The sequence below is a fragment of the Diceros bicornis genome, chromosome 12 (genome assembly GCF_020826845.1).
Source record: "Diceros bicornis minor isolate mBicDic1 chromosome 12, mDicBic1.mat.cur, whole genome shotgun sequence".
NCBI classification, from domain to species: Eukaryota; Metazoa; Chordata; class Mammalia; order Perissodactyla; family Rhinocerotidae; genus Diceros; species Diceros bicornis.
Window position 1 is genome coordinate 15,640,683 of NC_080751.1, and position 20,826 is coordinate 15,661,508.

Here is a 20,826-nt window from a genome sequence, read left to right on the forward strand (position 1 = left end):
GAGCCATGAGAGGGTAGCTCCCCCCACCCCAAGCACATCAGGCAGAGGGGTGGAGAGCATTTTTTGGTTTTGTTTCTGAAGTGGTGCCTGTACCTCCAGCCCCCAGGGGGCCTTCCCTGGCCCCACTTCTCTGCCCCCCAGGCATCACCATCCCAGCACTTTGCTCCACGTCACCTACAGATGCCCTGTGCCGAATGTATCTCAGTGTATGTATTTAAAAGGACTCATGGGCATCGGAAAATCTATGACTTTGTATCAATAAAAGATGGTGAAACTGGAATCTCTGCTTCAGGGAAGTAAATGGTAGGTGGCCATATTTGTTGGCCTGTGTCACCAAGCCTTTCCACAGCTAAAGCACACTGAGGCAGGAGGAGACGGATGACCTGAATGGCGTTGACGGCATGAATGACGCGTCAAGAAGACTTGTCTCAGGACTGTCGACGTCGCTGGAGGAAGGCCGTGCAGGTTACTGCCCCTGCCACAGCTCACTACCGTTCACTGTCTGCATGCAGACAAAACGCAGCGGTTGTCATTTCTAGCTCAGCGGGGAGAGGCCATCTTTAAGCGCAACCCCAGTACAAGGACAACAGGAGCAGCAAGCGTTGTCCAGTCCCTCAGCGGCTTGGCCACCTCTTGAGGAGGCTCTGGCCAACCAATCCGACTTTGGCCTGGGGGAGACCAAGATGTCCATTATGGTCTGGCCTCGACTTCCCCGTTTTACAAAATGGGGTTGCCCCACTGATTACTCAGCTCTTGAAATATGTAAAAATCAGAAAAAAGAACAGGTATTTAGGCTTACACTGTGTGTCGCCAGCATCAAACAAGTAGGTGAGCATTTATCTCCACAGCTCTGAGCCAGCTATTATCATCTTCATCATCCAGGCATAACAGCTGAGGTCTGAAAAACTAGTCTACCCAAGCACCATCAAGTTAGGAGGGATGCTGGACTCCAAATCTGGGCCTGCCCACCAGCCCACACTGCTTTTCAGTCTGTCTAATCAGGAGTGGTTGGACTCAAGAGATTTTTTTTTGAAAATCAGTTCCCAGTTTCAAGCAGCAAAAGCTTCAGTGGCTTAAGACGACATAATTATTTACCTCTAGCTTCAGTAATTACTAACTACAGCTAGCTGCAGGCCAGCTCTCAGGACTAGTACAAATGAGGAGGCAGTTCGACCCTGCTGACTTCCAGTTAATCTGTGCTGGCCATTCCAAACTTCCACTGGTCAGAAGAAAGCGAAAGGGACCCCTAAGACCACTGGTAGTTGAACTGAGAAGACCAGGTGGGTACTCCTTCAGCCGCCTCCTCAATGGACTTCTAAGAAGTCACAAGCTTAGAGAGTATGTGGCCTCTCTAAAACCTTCCTCTGAGAGCCTTCAACCTCAAAATCTTGAACAAGAGGGACCAAAAGAATATGGAGGTAGAAGGGGCAGACAAGGTGATGTAACACGTTTACTCAAACCCTAGGAGCAGGGCCTGATTAGGCCAGGGCCAAATAAGATGATGTCAGCAGAAAAAGAAGCGATGCCTCATCTCCCAGCCACACTGGGACAAAAAAAGAAACCAAAGTGAAACTTTCAGACAGGGGCCACTTAGGTGGAGCGTCCCCTAGCAGGGTGGACCCACACTCCGCCTTAACGACTAGAGGCTGTTGAGAACTTGGGTGAACAGGAGGAAAGATGATTCTCTCTTTTCTACCTGTTGGGTGAGTACATACAAAGCTAAAATGCTGAGCTGCAGTCAAGACCTTTATGAATAAAACTGTGCCCAAATAATGTGCAAAGTGAGTTCTAAGTCTTACATTTTATTTAAATAACCTCCAGTGAGAACAGAGTGGGCCAATTACTACCCCTTCTTCTAATACCAATGAACCAAGAGAGTACGCGCACCCCGCAGCCAGCCTGCCAGCCACTCATGTGAGGTGCCTCTCAGTGGGGACGGCCACGACCTCGGCCCCGGCCAGCAGCTGGGGGAGCGTCCACTGTTGAGCGAGGGTTCTTGATGGTTTCATCTACAGACACGATAAGGCACGCGGCCTCAGAGGCTGCAGTCAGCGCATTGATCCGCACCATGGCTGGCTCCCATACAAAGGCCTCAAAGTTGTCAGCAATGTCCTCATTGTTGATGTCCACCCCGTACCAAATGCCCCCCTGAAAGAACAGGAAGAGGGGAGGTAATATGGAACTGCTATACCCTCCAAAAGACTCGAATTGTTAGGAATCCTCTCTGAACTTGCTGGCGTTCCCCTGAGGAAGACAGTACCTGCCTGGGGGAGCACCACAGGAACCTGGAAGTGCATCTCCTCCCACCCGCCCCCGCCAACCACCCCCTTCACACCCTGGACATGCCGATCACTCAAGAGCTCTGGGCCCTCTCCCAGGCAAGGTGCTATGTTTTGGGGAGGCTCAGGTCACCTGAGGACTGTATATAGCAAACCACGGTTCTCAAGAGGAACACTTTCCCATCTCTTATTTCATTTTATCATCTCACTGCTTCCACTAGTCTCCATTTTACAGATGAAGAAACTGAGGCACAGAGAGGTGCAGTGACTTGCTTCAAGTCCTAACACAAGTCCGAAGCAAGGTCACTCACTCAGTGCTGCTGTCAGAGTGCTGAGCACTTAACAAACATCTCAAATATTTGCTTAATAGCAAATGAACAAATTAAGTTCTCAGAGAGCCACGACTTGGAGGCAGCAGTCCACGGCTGGATTGTGTGTCAGCAGGGCTCTGGACTGCCTCACCACCGCACATGTGGCCAGTGTGTGCTTCCAGGCAGGAGGCTGCAGGGTTCCTCCGGTTCCTCCCATCGCACTGTCAAGAGTGATCATAGTCTTGGTAGAAGCACTGAAGAAACCCTGGAACCTCCAGTCCTGGCACCGAGGCTTTCACTCTGCCCTCAGAGGAGGGAGTTAGTTGGTACTGGGTTTAGTTCCAGCCCTATCACCTGGGCCTGAACATGCAGAGCTTGAATAAGCACAGAACACACAGAGTCTAGCTCCATCCACCCAATCCCTGGACCCCGAGGAGAAGGACCCACCTGGGCATGCCGAGCACGCAGCTTGTTGAGGATGTTTGTAGCATCAAAGCCAGCATTGTCACACAGCTGGCGTGGGATAATTTCCAAGGCCTTGGCATATGCCCCAATCAACAGCTGCTGTTTTCCTGGAATGGTCCTTGAGTAATCCCGCAGGTACTTGGAGAGCTCCATCTCAATGGCCCCACCACCAGCCACCACTGAATCGTTCTGCAAAGACCAGATCCACCTCTCCATGCAAGCAGGCCCCAGTCCAAGCTCCAGGCACAGTCAAGTAGGGCCACTCAGTCAACAGGCCTTCCAGCCCAGAAAGAGAGTGGTTCTTCATTCCTTCCCCCATCCCAAGCCCCAGGAAGCCCAGACATGGCCCTTGTCTGGCATGTCTCAACTTCAATCTGGTGAACCTTATGGTTTCTGACTGTCGTCAAGGTCACCTGTAACTTGAGGGCACTGACACAATCCCTGGGCTGGCTGACTACATCAGCTTAACAGCTGCTCATAAGAACAAGTCTCAGCCTTTAAGGCGGCATGACCTATTTTGAGAGACTGAGGCTGTTTCTCTATGATTTGTGAGGTAAGTCAGGGCCCACACGCCACCCAGGGAAGGACAGGTTATACAGGGAAGGAATCACCACACAAATCCAGGGTCTTATCAGCTCAGGTGTAGAGTGGGCTGTGCAGGCAGAAAGCCCCCAGCCTAGTACCTTGATGGCCCTCCTCACAATCATGATGGCGTCGTGCAGGGACCGCTCTGTCTCCTCCATAAACTGCTCAGCGCCACCACGGAGGATGATAGTGCAAGTCTTGGCCTTGGGGCAGCCAGTGAAGAAATTGTACCTACACCAGGGTCAAATCATACATGTGAACTCCTTTCTGCTGCCAACCTGCTGCGTTCTGACCTCACCAAGTCCTCCTAACACTCAGCAGCTGTTCTTCTGTTCCTCACTAAGGTTCTCCAATCCCACCCGTAAAGACGTTCTTGGGAAGGTCTGGGGCTGTACCACTGAGGCATAAAAGATAGTAGAGTCGGACTTTAGACCCAACCTGATCTTCTTCCCTCCCAAACCACTCCATATGAGCTCTGTATGCCCTAAAAGGTGAGATTTCAAAAAAGAGTAGCACATGCTACATACTACATCCAAATATGGCAGAAGGCCAGACCCAGGCAGGTCTCAGCCAACAGGCAGCCCAGCCTACAGCTCACCTCTCGCCTCCAATCTGGGTCTCTTCAAAGACCTGGCAGCGGCCCAGCACATCTGCTGACAGAGCATTCACACTGGTCTGGATGGAGCCTCCACAAGCCTGAGGAGCACAAGAATACAAGATCATCTAGCAGTAAAGGCTCACACAAGGTGAGAAGCCACCTAGTCTTAAAGCCAATCCCCATGCTGGACTCTGCCATGGCCCCATGGCCCTCTGCACTGGATAACACTCTCACCCTTGACCTCTAGGCGACCCTTAGGCCCCCTGGAAAAGGAGAAAACAAAACAAAACTAAGACATGTGAAGGGCAAACAGGCCTAGTTAAAAGGAGATGGGGACCCTTTGCTTCACCCAACACCTCCTCCCCCAAAACCAGGGTGCTTTGCGTCCAGCAACTGAAGTCAGGATCAGTGCTTTAGACCTAAAGTGTCTTTGGTGAGATGCTCATGAAGAAAGGGAGGAACCTGGCTAGAAGCATTAATACTTGGGCTTATGCAGCTAATCACAGCATTACTGCTAGGTTCCCTCACAAATTAGGTTTCCTGCCTTGTTTTGGTTAGACTAATTTTTGTATAGAGAGCACACACACACCGGGACTAGAGCGCTTCACGGGCCTAGACACACATGCCAACCTGACAGTGCACTGTAATATACCAGGGGTAAATGAAAACCCCTCTGGGGCCACGAAGACCAAGAAGGAGCCTGTGAAAGTTTGGTTACCATCATTGTCCTCTTCAGATCCTCCTCTGGCACTCGGCCAGCACAGAACATGTCCCTGTCGGCAAAGTACTGGGTCGCCACATCCCCAATGGGGAGTTTGGACAAGACGACTTTGGCTCCGGAATGATGGATCCTCTCTAACTTGTCATAGAGAATGTTCCACTCAGCATCAACAATTGCCTGATAATCCTAGAGAGACCCAGAAAAGGATGAAGACCCTTTGGAGTGCAGGTTAGCATATATGTTAGGCTAAAATATACCCCCCAGAATAAAATATGCTGATTTATTTGGGAATTAACAGGGGTAAACAGAATAGCCTCTTCTTAGTCCAAATAAATAAGGACCCTGTAAGATAACTTAGGGACCACCTAAAACTTACGACTGGGAGCTACACCACTGCTGGCACTGCCAAGGTATGAGAAATAGTTTAGCCTTGCTGAGTTCTAGCCTCCTCTGAGGTACTGCACCCATGGAATTCCCAATGATAAGACCCTTTCCCCCAAAGGCCATTCTGCACTGGGGACACATTTCCCAAGAGCACCTGCTTATAGCTGGGTGACACTGCTACCTCCAGGGACAGCCTTGGTAATATCAATAATGGGAGTACACCTGTCCCTGCAGTGTGAGACCCAGTCTAGAAGGGGAAGAGCCCACATCTGCCCAAATCAAGAGGAATCAAAATACTGGGCTTGCTACATAGCCAGAGAGCCCTGGCCAGCCCCTTCCTTGGGCTGGGGACAGAAGATAATATTTCAGCAGGTCTGCCCTATCCAAATCTCCTCAGGTCCAGGTTACTCAGAGACAGTATAGAGCGAGAAAAGAAGTGGGCCTGGTATTTAGACATCAACATTTAGGGGGACAGGAGAAGAAAGGGGCCCATAAGGAGCCTGAGAAACAGAGCTGGGCCTAAGGCAGCCACAGAGACCCAAGGCTTTGGCCCATTTCCACGCCACCGCCAGCTGGTGGGGCCTACCTCAACTGTGTGGACTCTGATTTCAGCATTATCTTTCTCAGCTTTCAGCTCGAGCTCAACATTTAAAAGGGCAATCATTGGATTATCATACTTTTTGGGTTGCATTTCAAACCCAGCATAAGAGAAAGTCTTCTTGAATGCAACACCAGCTACCAGCTGGGACTCCTGTTTAAAAAAACAAACAAAATAGTTCAACAGTTCAGTACACACAAGAAATTAAATCAGCTCAGTGGTGTGCTGGACTAATGTGTGTCCATTCCCATGAACCTGGCAGAGTTAACCATGTCTTTATTTCATTGTTGTAACAAAGCCTTTCCATTATCATAAAAGCTGGGGAAAATACAAAACATATTTTTGTTGTCTCTTCAGCATAAGGAAAATCAGCTTACAGAGACTAAGCATGGTAAAGGCCTGTTTGGGCTGTCCTCTAAGACTGGCCTCGAAACAGGTGCCAAGGGATAATGCTGTAAGTATTTACCTGCAGAGCCAAGAAAGGAGGCAGGTATTTATGACTAAAGCACAGGCTGTCCAATGCCTCCCACTTCGATCCCAACTCCTGAGTCTTCTACTGTACACACCTACGCAAACCCCTCTCTACTTGTACTGCATGCACATGCGTGCGCGTACACACACACACGCACACTCTCCAGCACGTATGCTATAGCCTAGCTGCTTCCTCTTCCCACAAGATAAAGCCAAAAGGTCGCAAAGGTCAGAAATTCCCTGTGCAGTTCCCAAGCTATCATTGTGGCTTCCCACATCTCAATCCCTTAAAACATGAACTTCTACTTCTTGTTCCATAACAGAGCTTCCTGTGGGTTGGATTTAATAGCAAGGCATAATAGAAAGCATGTTGCACTGAGGCACTGACTTCAGCACTCTCAGAAGATGTAGGTTCAAATCTCAGATCTCTTTCTTACCAATGATCAAGTCATTTCTCGCTCCATAAAAAAGGGTATATTCAGTTCAATGACCTATCTGTTCTCTGCCAGTGCTAATCCACAATCCTAATCTATAATACTGTAGCCTATCAGGGAACAGATTCCTACATGATTCAAACCCACAGCCTCCTGAAAGGGGTGATGCCTAAGCTGAATCAGGATGGAGGAGCAGAAATTAGCCAAACAGAAAAAAGGAAGAGAGAGATGTTTGCAAGGGGCAAAGGCAGTGTACTGGAATCAGAATGCAAAGCCATTTGCAGCTGCTGGAATATAAGTAGAGGGCAGGGACCCGCTTAGGAGAATCTTATAGGCTCTGCTAAGGCCTGGCTCTTATCCTGTAAGCAATGCAGAACCCCAAAAGGCTTTACACACAGGGCAGTAAACAGGGGAACTTCACCCTGCAATAGAAAATAGAACAGATTTAGGGATGCAAGACTGGAGGAAGGGTGACCACTGCCAGGACAATGGTCTTGGGATTAAGTAAAAGAGATAGACTGAAGGTGACCAACAGGTAGGTTGTGGGGAACTGGAAAGATTTTCAAAGATGACCCTAGATTTCTGGTTTGAGTGACTAAACAAATGGTGGTGATACCAACTACGTCAAGGAATACAGAAAATCCTACAAGTTTGAAGGACGATAACGAGTTCAGTGGCAATTAGATACAGGAGCGTGAGGCTCAAGGAAGAGGTAAACGGTGAGGATTTACATCAGGAAGTTCTCAGTTAACCCTGAGAATAAGTAAATCAGTAAATAATTACTATCACCATTTAGTGAATTCTGCACATCAGGTTTTGTGTTAAGAATTTTACATGCATTTATGGGATGTGCGACAGTTTGAGAAAAATATAAGTTTTTTGTGTTTTTGGCTTGGAGCCCCTGGCTTTCTCACCAGATAAGATGATTAGTTCTGATCCCTAGTTCAGTGGACGCCAATTGAATCTCGAGGGTTTAAGGAAGTAGAAAAGCCAAGGAGAAGATGGAATACTGCTACCAAAGCAGTGGGTAAAGACAAAGTCACCAAGCCATGATGTAGAGAATGGGCTGAAAAATGAGTGACACTGGGGGCCAGAAAGGGAGTGGCTCAGATGACCTCCAGATTCCTCACAGCTTTAGCACATAAACCTCAGTGCACTGACATGTGCCATGACAGGAGGAAGAAAAGGAGGGAGGAGGACAGAATGCAAATGCAATCTGGAAAGGTAAAAGTCAAAGAACAAAAGGTGAAGGGCCAGGCTCTAATATTTCAAGCAGGTCTTGCCCTGCTTCACTTCAGCCTGAGATCACCAAGGAAGAGTATGGTAAGAAGTAGGCCGGAGACTGGAAAGGTCCAAAGGAGCACAGAGACACCAACATCAAAGGAGGTTTCCAGACAGATACTACTGTGTTAAAAACAACAACAACAAAAACAAGTTACAGTCATGTTGTGCAAGATAACAGCCACTAGTCACATGTTGCTATTTCAATTTAAATAAATGGAAATCAAATTTAAAACTCAGTCGTTCAGTTCCACTAACTTCATTTCAAGCTCTCAGTAGCCACACCTGGCTAGTGGCTACCATACTGGAAAGTGCAGATATATAACAGTTTCACAACTGCAGAGAGTTCTTTTGGGCAGCAATGAGTTAAGAGCTACACATGCTGATATGGATCAAATTCTAAAATATGTTGTTAAGTGGACAAAAGCAAGTTACAGAAAATTGTATTATAAGTGAGCACTTGTGTTTAAGAAAGCAGTATTTACATATGTGCTTATAGATGGCAGAGTAATTCTGGAAGGATACAAACACAGTCTCTTAATAGTGGTTGAATCTGGGGCAGGAGTGGTGTAGGGCACGTTAATTTTTTCCTTTAGGCCCTTTTATACAGTTTGAACTACATATCATCTATCCAAAACACATGAATAAAAGAAGGGAGAGCGTGACTATATCACTTGGAGAAGAATGGACTGAAAAGTACTTCTCAGACTTATTGAGAGGGTCATAGGTAATTTATTGGAGCTAGCCCTATCTCCTCCCACATTAACAGTGAGATTCTGAAAATCAGCCAGTTCAACCTTCCAATCCGCTGACAAGTAAATATAGGCCCACAGAGGTTACAAAATGTATCTGCAGTACCACCTATAGTGGCAGTATGGGAACACAGCTCAAGTCTGACTTCCAGTCCAACAAGCACTCTCTCTACACCTGCAACGTTGCTCACCTCCTATATATCAAGCTGTCCGAAGGGTCAATGTGAAAGCAGGAGCCCCCTAGGAGGCCGTAGCAGGCTTACCTCCAGGGCGCCACCTTGCACCTTCTTGATTCCAATCATTTTAAGCTGCAGCAAATCATCAAGCATCATCACCGCGTCCACCACCATCTTAGCAAAGAAGGCTTTCTGCTGGGAAATCAGCTTGGAGCTCAGAGCAGTCATGGCACACTTCTCCAGCAGCTTCCTCTGCTCCCTGGGACACAAGCGTGGGACCTGCATCAGGACTTGAAAGCCCCTCTTATCTGACTCTATTGCAACGTGGAGGTGGTTTCTGTTCTAGTCTCCGAACTCAGCCCTCACCACCTTCATCTTCTGTATCTTTAGGGCAAGTTATCAGTGACAGATGGTGACGGCAGTTCAAGACCTCATGTCTGACAGCTTTTAAACTACATTCTACAGCCTCTTGTGCTGCATGGACTGGGGCACAGCCAAGGGTCTAGCAAGAGCCAAATAGCCCCAGGCCCATAAAGGGATTACGGCAAGCTTCTGCATCCAACTTGGCCACAGGAAGTCAAGGTTCTAACAAAGCCCACTGCAAACTTACACTTTATCTTCCTTCTTCACAGTCACTGCGATCTCTTTGATCTTGTTAACTGCCTGCCAAGAACAAAAGCTGAGTGAGTCTCTCATGCTAAAGACAAATTGGAGAAGTAGGTCCCAATCTCTCTTGCTAGTCCCTCATCTGTTTACAGCTGAAACAACATTCGTAAGTCTTGCAGCTGCCCAGAAAAATAGAAATCTCTATAGTTTAGACTTCTCTCAAAGTTAGAAATGTAGAATGGGTATAGTTCTGAGCACTTCCAGGATTTGCAGGTAACATACGTAAACAAATGAGGGGAAACAAGCTATTACAGTAGATTAGGCCAAACCTTCTGGCTTATGATAAACACCTATGACAACTTCTAACACTTTATATATTCATTAGATATGTAATATATGATATACACATTTGTATGTTAAACTTTATATCTTTTGAAAAGCACTTCTCATGTGATCTCATTTTAACGTCACCACCCTGAAACAGACTGAGAAAGTAAGGCCTAGAGGATTGACTTGCCCCAGGTCACAGAATGCAGGTCAATAAAAGTGAAGGCTCAAGATGTGCCATGAGGTACTTGGTAAACAGACTTACTGAGAGCCTATGATATGTCTACACAGTCTATCAGGAAACTTGAGGCTTACAGAGACTAAGCAACATGTCTAGTTAAAAAGCTACTGAATGGTAGAACTGAGATTCCTAGGGAGTAGAACTCAGAGAATGTCCAAGAACTGTTCCCAGTCCCTCCAACACCCCAGTAAAGGTATTATCTTAAGAGAAACATGAAGCTGCCCAGGTACAAGGCCAAGTTAACCAGTATTCCCATACCAACTGGGTGGCAGTGCGGAAAGCTCGGATGATGATCTGTGGGTGTAAACCTTCCTCCACGTAGGGTTTCACCTGCTTCAGAAACTCTGCAGCCAGCAGGGTCACTGAGGTAGTGCCATCACCAACCTGGAAGAGGATGACAGGAAATTCTCGTTTTCTCACGTTCGGGGATAAAGTCCTGAAGCTCCATTTTTAGGTAATCTACCCATTTAAACTGGGGACTGTTTAAATGGGTGTCAAGCTTTTTTCTGGAAGCATAGGTTTTTGCAACAAGTAGAAAGAAGGCGACAGTTAAGTATCCCTCCCATCAAAAGGTCCTGGGCTACAAAATTAATTTCACAGCTAGGCCCATTCTGCAAAGAGGGCTGATTTGGACAATCAGATTTCCTCAGGATAAGAAATTATATAAGCAAATTAACCAAGAACTTATTTATTATGTACGAGGCACTATGATAAATAAGACAGTCCCAGTCATGCTTATAATACAACGCTTACATGTCACAAATAACCATGGTAGCTAGAGGCATGAGATACATATTCTTTAAGGAACACAAGGTCTATAGGAGTTTACAAAACAAACCTCCCACACTCAGTAAAGTCTTTTATATTTTAAATACTACTTGGAATAAGCAGATTACTAGCCTGCTAATCTTTCTTACATGGCAATTTTCTATGACAGGATTTACACCATATTTTTTTTTTTTTTGTGAGAAAGATTGGCCCTGAGCTAATATCTGTTGCCAGTCTTCCTCTTTTTGCTGAGAAAGACTGGCCCTGAGCTAACATCTGTGCCCATCTTCCTCTATTTTTTTTTTTTTTTGTATGTGGGATGCCGCCTCAGCGTGGCTTGATTAGCGGTGTGTAGGTCCATGCCTGGGGTCCAAACCTGTGAACCCCAGGCTGCCGAAGCAGAGCATGTGAACTTAACCATTACGACACGGGGCTGGCCCCTCTATACTCTATTTTTAATGAGGAAGAAAAAGAATAAGAGCTTTTAAGAAAACTGGCTAACCTTTGACTTGCAAGAAATTTATTTTCAACTTACCTACGTCCATTGTGTAATATAAGAGATTCTCAAGGGAGAAAAAAAGGTTACTGTGGCGAAGCGTTCAAGCTGCCAAATTCCTGGACAGAAAGGTATTCCCTTGTTGAAGACGTTAACAGATCAAATCCAGACCCTTCTCACTTTAATTTTATATACTGTTTTAGAGGCTACTGGGTCCTAATAAACCTTTTAATATAACTTCAGGACATACCTGTAATACTCTAAAATGCAAACCTGTCTCTCAACATTTATTATCAAGATTCCAGTGTCAGAAATGGTTTTAAAAAAGGCAGACTAGGGGCCAGCCCTGTGGCCTAGTGGTTAAGTTTGGCGTGCCTGGGTTCAGTTCCAAGGCACAGACCTACACCACTCATCGGCGGCCATGCTGCGGTGGTGAACCACATACAAAATAGAGGAAGACTGGCACAAATGTTAGCTCAGGGTGAATCTTCCACCGCCAAAAAAAAAAAAAAAAAAAGACAGACTGGTTAATGCCACTAAATTGTACAGTTAAAAACAGCTAAAATGATAAATTTTGTTATGTATATTTTACTACAATAAAAAAAAAAAGATAAACTGGAAACCTTAGAGTTTCCAGCCCCACCTTATAAGGTGACTAACAGATGAGAGGTTAAACTATTTACTAGCAACTCATATGAATGACAGCACACAGACCTGATCCTAAGATCTCAGCTACCTGCAGTGGAACAGTAGGAATTTTAAAAGACTATTAATTCCATCTAAATATTTTTACAAGCATGTAATACTTGTGAAACTTTAATTTTAGATATAAAAAAATTTTTTTGTTTTTTGTGAGGAAGATCAGCCCTGAGCTAACATCTGTTGCCAATCCTCCTCTTTTTTTGCTGAGGAAGATTGGCCCTGGGCTAAGATCTGTGCCCTTTTGTCCACTACTTTATATGGGACGCTGCCACAACATGGCTTGACAAGCGGTGCGTTGGTGTGTGCCCAGGACCCGAACCTGCAAACCCAGGGCCGCTGAAGCGGAGTGCACGCACTTAAGCGCTACGCCACCGGGCCGACTCCTAAAATAAATTTTTTAAGAAGAGAGCAAAGGAGCAAGGAGGCATGTGTTTCAACCTCCATTAAACACATATGCTTTATTTTCCTACCTCAGCGTCTTGGGATTTGGCAATGTCCACTAAAGTCTTTGCTGCAGGATGGACAACATCAAGGAGTTTCAGAATTGTGGCCCCATCGTTAGAAATTGTTGCTTTGCCTTAAAAGGAACAAATACAAAGTAATAAGGTAAAGATCCTTTCTTAAATTGTCTTCTAGTTGGACTTGGAGCCCATCACACTTTACTGGGATGAGGCAGAGGAGATCATGGCGGCAATGAACTGCTCTTTTTATAGAGAGTTAGCTCTGTGCAAAGGGCCACCTAAAATTACAAGCTTCGAAAGACTGTGAGCTCCTGATTTCCTCTGAACAGCAATTAGTACACTTCAAACTGATGTAGAAAACTTTTTAAAATGAGAATAAGTAACCACTTAGATAGTCCCTAGTATCCCTAGTATCTGATTTGTCAATTAATACACTAAAACAAAAGGAGGAATTTTCTTTGTCTTGGCAACATAATACAACAGGAGCGACCAGAGGCAACTCCAGATGGTTCTAATCCATATCTCTCTACAAGACAACAGGCTCCTGAGCCCAGCTTCCGCCATATACTCCCACAAGGCTCAGCATTCAGGACAATGTATGAAATGGAACCCCTTCATAGTGAGCAATGCCTCAGAGATCTTAGAAGTAGCGGGATTTCTGATGCCAACCTCTGCTAGCCCCAAACACTCCCCGGGAGCCTCCTTTCCTGCACACTGGCCTGAGGAGCCCTGCAGACTTACCTCGGCCATCCACAATGAGCTTGTCCATGCCTCGGGGGCCCAGGGTGGTTCTTACAGCCTCGGCAATCACCTGGCAGGCACTGATGTTACTTACAAGTTGGGGGATGCCTTGGGAGCTATCAGTCCCCTCTTTCAACAGGATAACTGGTGTGGGCTAGAGAAGAAAGAACAATTGACTGCTTTTAATAATCATCTATTACAATGAGACTCAAGGAGGAAGGGGAGAGGAAAAATGCTCCCATGTCCCCCATGATGGAAATATCTGGAGGCCTTTTTAAAATCACATTTTCCCACTGTCCACCACATCCATTCTTGAACAGCCTCCACCTCCAGAGATACTGCCAAGGCCACAACATACCCTGCAAGCGTGTGAGAAAATAGTTTCAGAAGCACTCATTTAGTCTAAAAGAACAAATCAAATAATGTGTTCTCCAGTGCCCCGGTGAATGAGCACAGCCTTTTCAACTTCTGACCCTATTCCATGTGTGGAGGAATTAGGCCACAGCACAGGAGGAAGCAGCAGGCCACGCTCAGTGTTCACCCTCCAGCGAAACACCCACTTATCTGCATTACAGCTTAATCCTAGAGTAGACAGGCCACTGGTGCAACACACAAGGGGCCAACAGCTTCAAGCGTTGTCCTGGAGACGCCCAGGCAGACAGCTTTACCAGCCATGTTTAGCTGGAGTGCGGGAAGTAGCCAGACACAGAAACAAACAGCACCTTTGTTCTGCCTCTCAAAACAACAACAAACCTAATCCAGATAGCAGTTTCCATCTCTCATGCCAGTTCCACAAGCTTCCTTGTGACTAATCTCGCATCAGATACCCCAAAGAAGTTTTTCTCCTTCCATTTTGCACTAGCCTCCAGAACAGTCACTATCCCTTCAGAGGCTTAATTTGCAGACCCGCTTTAGAAACTCTGGGAGGACAGGGACACTTACTTATTTGAAAGGGCCTGCTTAGATACTTTGGTTCCAGTGACCATTAGCACAGACAGTAATTCCTCAGTTTAGCAAACAAGAGTACTTTCTCTCTGCATCCAAGCCTGTGCCTGCAGAGGCGAGCTCATGAACCAGACCCAGTCGTCCTAGTGTCTGTGACTAACTGTGTGTGTGAAACAGAATATAGTAAGGGTAAATAGTGTTTCAAAACTTTTGTTGTGTTAGTTATGTGTGTGCTATTAGGCTGTGATTTAAAATTGATTTCTTACTGTGGATTGCAACATAAAGTTTGAAAGCCATTGCCCATGTCCACCCCTGGGGGTACTTCAGGTGTCTGAGCAGGGAAGGCATGGGAAAGCACAGGGCTGTCTCAGCTCCTAAAATAAGGAGCCATGAATTCACACACACCAAATAGTCTAGTGACCCATATGACATTGACTCGTATTAACCGGGCAATTCCTTAAAAAGTTCGACTACTTTGGGCAGTGCAGCTGAAGGGTAGTAAGGAAGCAGAAGATTGGAATAAGGCTGAAGAGGGAGGCAGGAACCAGAATACTCACTTGTAGACAGACCATGGTAAGGAGTTTAGATTTTATTCCTACAAAGAAGGGAAGCCCTGGAAAAGCCTTTATTTTTTAATTTTATTTATTTATCCTTTCCCCCAAAGCCCCAATAGATAGTTGTATGTCGGAGCTGCACATCCCTCTAGTTGCTGCATGTGGGACGCGGCCTCAGCACGGCCAGAGAAGCGGCGCGTCGGTGCGCGCCCGGGATCCGAACCCAGGCCGCCAGCAGCGGAGCCCACGCACTTAACCGCTAAGCCATGGGGCTGGCCCTGGAAAAGCTTTTAGCAGAGGAATGGCAGAGTCTGATTTACATTAAAAAAAAAAAAAATTAAAACTCTACAGAAAATGGGTAAGAAGAGGCAAGAGATGATGTGCAAATACATCAAAAGGGCTGGAAAGATGTTCAACAAACTAATGAGTAAGACAGTGGTAGTAAAGAAGGTTTTGACACTTCGTATTGTATATTTTCTGTTGTGTTTCAACATTTTTCTAATGAACATATCATACATTACTCTTTTTTCTCTTTTAAAGAATGCCTGTCAGATAACCTCCTAAATCTGGGGCCAGGCATGGCTGGAGAGAAAATTCCTTCCGTTTTATGGTAGTATCCCAGGTCTGGTGGCAAGAAACGGCTTCTCTATACACGCAGCATTCTTTTGGGCCCCTCACACCTTCTGTAAGGAGAGGCATGTCCCCTAAAAGGCCCCACCTTCTCCCAGTCCTGTAAATCATTCCTCATGGCAGGCTCCAGCCTTCTTTGGTCCACCCCTGCCCCAGATGGAGTCTTAACACTTTAAATCAAAAACCAACTTGAGTCTCAATGCCATCCCACGGCCTTCAATGGATTCTTTCACCTCTCCAGACTAACTTATCCAATGCTTTTGTAGACTTTTCTCACCTCTACCACCAAATTGTACTCCCATATATAAGAGCCACTTTCTACCAAAACGACTTTCTTACCACTAGGCCAGCAATTCCCCAGAGCCCCAATTCTTCCAAGAAGCTTTCTCAACAGCAGCTAAGAGAGCATCCTGAACAGGGGATCCCATAACTCTTTCTCTGCTTCCTCTTGTGCACAACTTTTATATTGTCAAGTACAAGTAGAAGCTTCCCAAAGGTAAGAACTATAATAATCTCAATTTGTAGAGTGCCTAGATTTGGCCACATATGAAGCAATATACAGCACCTTTGGGTGCTGAAAATTCAACTGTTACATATACTTTATTTTTTATTTTTTTTAAATTAGGTGACTACCACACAATAAGGCTAGTTCATTATTTTTTTTTTATAATTTTATTTATTTATTTTTCCCCCCAAAGCCCCAGTAGATAGTTGTTATGTCATAGCTGCACATCCTCCTAGTTGCTGTATGTGGGACGCGGCCTCAGCATGGCCGGAGAAGCGGTGCATCAGTGTGCGCCCGCGATCCAAACCCGGGCCGCCAGCAGCAGAGCGCACGCACTTAACCGCTAAGCCATGGGGCCGGCCCTGTTACATATACTTTAAAGTGCTTGATACAAGCCATGAAATGATAGCACTGGCTTATTTTTGGAAAAGCATTGGCAGTATGGGACATTAAATTCATTGAGACTTCTTAAGTATAAAGCAAGAAGGGACTGGAAGCAGCTGACCACACTGTCCTCAAGTTCCCTATGCTTTGGAGGCTGTATAGAAATGGCAGGCCGCTTCCAAGTCTTGGCTATTGTGAATAACGCTGCAATGAACACAGGGGTGCATGTACCTTTGCAAATTGGTGTTTTCAAGTTCTTTGGATAAATACCCAACAGCGGAATAGCTGGATCATATGGTAGTTCTATCCTTGATTTTTTGAGGAATCTCCATACTGTTTTCCATAGTGGCTGCACCAGTTTGCACTCTCACCAGCAGTGTATGAGAGTTCCCTTCTCTCCACATCCTCTCCAACACATGTTGTTTCCTGTCTTGTTAATTATAGCCATTCTGACGGGCGTGAGGTGATATCTCATTGTAGTTTTGATTTGCATTTCCCTGATAGTTAGTGATTTTGAACCTAAGTGCCCATCAAGGGACGAATGGATAAAGAAGATGTGGTATATATACACAATGGAATACTACTCAGCCATAAGAAACGATGAAATCCAGCCATTTGTGACAACATGGATGGACATTGAGGGTATAATGCAAAGTGAAATAAGTCAGAGGGAGAAGGTCAAATACCGTATGATTTCCTTCATTAAGTAGTAGATAATAACAACAATAAACAAACACATAGGGACAGAGATTGGATTGGTGATTACCAAAGGGGAAGGGGGGAGGGAGGAGGGTGAAAGGGATAATTCGGTACATGTGTGTGGTGATGGGTTGTAATTAGTATTTTGGTGGTGAACATGATGTAATCTATGCAGAAATAGAAGTACAATGATGTACACTTGAAACTTTTACAATGTTATAAACCAATGTTACTGCAATAAACAAAAAATTAAAAAAAAAAAAAAAAAAAAAAAAAGAAATGGCAGGCCGGGTAGAGAGACGCTATGTGGAAGCGGGGAAGAGAGGAAAAGGTGGCAGAGCTGGATTGAGCTAAGTCAGGTCAAGCAGGATAGGTTTTCTTCTATCCATTCCCCAGGGGCAGGCACCACTATGGAAAGCCCAGCTTCTGTCCCTAAGTTACTTTTCAACCTCACTCATTCGTATTCATGTAAACAAACAATAGCAGATTCCAGTACCCTGCAAAGGATATCATGGAAGACTTGGGAATTTTAGCTTAATGATCTTCCTCTTCATCCTCCTTAAAAACTTTTATTGAGCCTTATTAAGCTTGATGTTCTATAAAACAACAACGTGTTGATATGCCAAGGCATACAGCGCTCAACACCACAAAGGCAAGGACGTTCTGTGGCACAAGCTGTACCAAAGTCACAGGACTGAGGTTTTGGGGGACCTTTTACCTCTCTTTCAATCACAGAAGGCTTCTAGAATATCAAGGACCAATTTGATGACAGCAAGGAGGATTCTGGTGGCAGAAGTTTCACATTCCAAAAGAAGAGATATAAACAGCCAATACAGCAGGGAAACAGAGCAGGGGTCAGTCCCGGAAAAACCCAAGCGTGGTGGTCTGGAGCCTCTTGGGGAACGGTTTCATCATTGGACAGAAGAACCTTGCTTCTGACCCCCATTCTTTGAATGCCAACCAAAACTCTTATGGTAGCCTTGGCAGCAGGATGGATTACAGGGAAGAAAGGAAGCAAGCAACTGCCCAGCAGCACAGCTAACATTTGCTGAGTGCTCACTACAGGCTAGGCACACTTAATACGTATTAATTCATTTAATCCCCTCTAACAGACTAAGGGCCAGAAATGTAATGACATACTCAAAGTCAAACACTTAGTAAGTGGCAGTACTGAATTACAAACCTAGGCATTTGGTGTGGCTCCAGAGCCCTTACTCTCTACTCCTCTACTATGCTGCCTCCGCACAGAAAATGAAGAGGACTTCAGGAATAGATGATGTTGAAGAGGACTGAAAAAGGGCAGTACTGGGGTATGAAGAGGAGGGGGGTACAGATAAATGCCAGGTTCCTTCTCTCTTGGGTACAAGCTGGAGTCACAGGGCATTTGGTAGCAGAAATGAACACCTCACAGGTGTCAGCTTGACATCTACCAGGACAGAGAGAAGAGGCAGGAAGCAGGAAAAGAACAGAGAACTGAGTGGGACTGATAGGCCAAAGCGAAAGAGTGAACTGCCAAGTGCACAGGGAGCAATACTTAGTCGGGTTTTGCCTCAAACACTTCCTTAAAAGCTGGCCCTGTTCAACAGCAACTCAGGAGTTACCACCGAGGCTTGGGTCTCATGTAAAGTACCTGCAGCTCTGAGATGCAGAGAAGGAATGCTGCCGAAGGGCGCTACAGGGAGCCTCCTAGGTTAGGATTCACTAACCTCCCTAATCTAAGAAAACGAGACCCAGGGTGAGCTGGCCAACTGGAAAAGCCTGGTCTAACGTCACATCCGAAGGGGCAGACAGGGTCGGAGTCAGAGCCGTCTTCCCCCCTCTGATGCAGTGTCCCCATCTGCCCTGCCCATTCTCCTGGCTGAGTTGTTGCACCCCCAACAACCAGCTGGGCATGGTTCATTCGGTAGGCACTAAATACGCATTTACTTAACGAATGAACGAGTGGATGAACGAATTAAAGTGAGAGCGGAGGAGTCTGTTTCCGTTTATCAGCAGCGGCCGAGCTGGGGCGTAGCGAGCGACCATAGTTGAGACCTGGGGCTCAGCCCAACCCAAGGTCCCATGCTGCTTCTGCCCGTTCTAGGAGGCACATGTCTTTACAACCCGCATTTCCCAGGGAAGCCAGGGCTTCCACGTCTGCTCGCCGACCGCGTATGCGCGCCAAATCCGCACTCGTTTAACACAACTCAAGATTGTGAGGGGCTCCAAAAACCGGGTCTCCGACGCGGGTTCGCGGCCCCGAAGCACCCTGGGACTTGTAGTCCCCAGCCAACCCGCCCAGAGCCTCCCCTCGAGCCCCACACAGCCCTCGCCCAGGGCCCTTGCTTCGCGCCCGGGCCAAGCCAGGCCGCGGCGGGCCGGGGTCGCCCACAGACAGGGGGCCGGGGCGAGGACAGAGTCAGTAGGCAGGGGAGGGCCTTAGAGGACCGACCCCGGCCGAGCGGCGCCAGCCATGGGCCAGATGGCAGCGGATGGCGACGGATGCGCGAGACGCCACTCACCATCATTTTGGAAGCTTATTCAATGGCCCGCTACTCTTCCTCTCGTCTCCTTATCCAGGCCGCCCAACAACCCCACAATGCACCGCGCCAGAGAAGTCCCCAGAAGCTTCACCGAGCGGTTGGACCGGGAGAGGAAGGGGACGGGCCACTTCCGCCACCCTATGGTTCATTACCACAGAGTCGATGTTGCTAGAAGGGCCCGAGGCTGGGCCTCCGAGGGTGCTGTAGCGAGAAGCTTTGGTTAGCGAAAGGTCACCGGATTTCGGTCGTGCCTTTTCTTTGAGCGTGTAGTATCCTTGCTCAGCCCGCGTGACCCCCACTAACCCTAATTGCATTCCCCCTTTCCCCCTGGACGGCAGACCAAGGCATGCAATAAACGCAAACATTTATTAAACGCTGACTGTGGGACAGGCTCATGTTAAGTAAGCACTTCGTAAGAGGTCTCACTTAATCCTTGCAACCCTATCGCCTTGGTACTATTATCATGCCCATATTACAGGTGAGGGAGCTGGGGCTGAGAGGTTAGGAAAGGTGTTCAAAGTCATAGTTACACAGTAACTGATAGAAAGGCAGGCGTGGGCACCTGGCCCCAAAGCCCGCTTTCTGGCTCTGCACTGGCTAGAGCCTCCTCCAGGGTGGGGTGCATCAGGCCACGTCCCCAGCGCCTACCGACAGTGAGCGCGCAAGCGCTGTCGGATATGGGCAGAGGCCGAGCAGAGCGCGGGTCGCGGGTGACCACCGGGTCGCTAGACGAATGTCTTCCCAAGGAGGGGGTGGAGAAGAGGGAGGCACAGTTGGGAGAAGGCAAATCGCTGTCGTGCGAGGCGGCCGCGGGGAGGATCCGGCCGAGACCGCAAAAGCTGACGACCAGGATTTTCGGCGGCTGAAGCGAGTCCTGCAGGGTCCCCACCTCCATTTCCCTGTCCTCCCCGGCCCGCCCACCAGCCAGCTAGGTCCTGGAGAGTCGAACCTACACTGAGAAATGCTGGGGCGGGGTTGGGGTGGGGGCCGGCAGTTGCTGTTAAGAGTTTAGACCAATCACCCCTCGGCCCCACTTCTCTCGACCAGTAGGAAGTGGGCTAAGGCGCAGAGGCGGAAAGTGCGGTTATATAAGCAGGCGTCAGAGCCAATCAGCCGTGGTCCTCGTTCCCGTCCACCAACCAGCGGCGAGAGCGGGTCTGGGGGCGGGAGGCCGGAGCAGCTGTCAGGCT

General features: G+C 47.2%; 1 protein-coding gene across 1 annotated transcript; it reads right to left on the reverse strand.

The window, feature by feature from the left end:
• Window positions 1-1,782: 1,782 nt before the first annotated feature.
• CCT7 (chaperonin containing TCP1 subunit 7) lies at window positions 1,783-19,703 on the reverse strand. The gene is made up of 12 exons (XM_058550944.1): window positions 19,616-19,703; window positions 13,398-13,551; window positions 12,666-12,772; window positions 10,488-10,613; window positions 9,666-9,718; window positions 9,143-9,314; window positions 5,930-6,094; window positions 4,957-5,145; window positions 4,239-4,336; window positions 3,739-3,871; window positions 3,038-3,244; window positions 1,783-2,148 (listed from the first exon to the last, which is right to left on the reverse strand). Exons 1-12 carry the CDS (start codon window positions 19,619-19,621, stop codon window positions 1,927-1,929), a joined length of 1,632 nt encoding a protein of 543 aa, XP_058406927.1. The 5' UTR covers window positions 19,622-19,703; the 3' UTR covers window positions 1,783-1,926.
• Between the last annotated feature and the right edge of the window lie 1,123 nt (window positions 19,704-20,826).

Bases quoted from the DNA above. Each gene is read 5' to 3' on its own strand.
- CCT7 (XM_058550944.1), bottom strand. The intron at 12,773-13,397 runs GTAAGTCTGCAG...GTTCCTTTTAAG, and splicing joins GCTCATTGTGGATGGCCGAG to GCAAAGCAACAATTTCTAAC. The intron at 6,095-9,142 runs GTAAGCCTGCTA...TTTTTTAAACAG, and splicing joins TGCAAGGTGGCGCCCTGGAG to GAGTCCCAGCTGGTAGCTGG.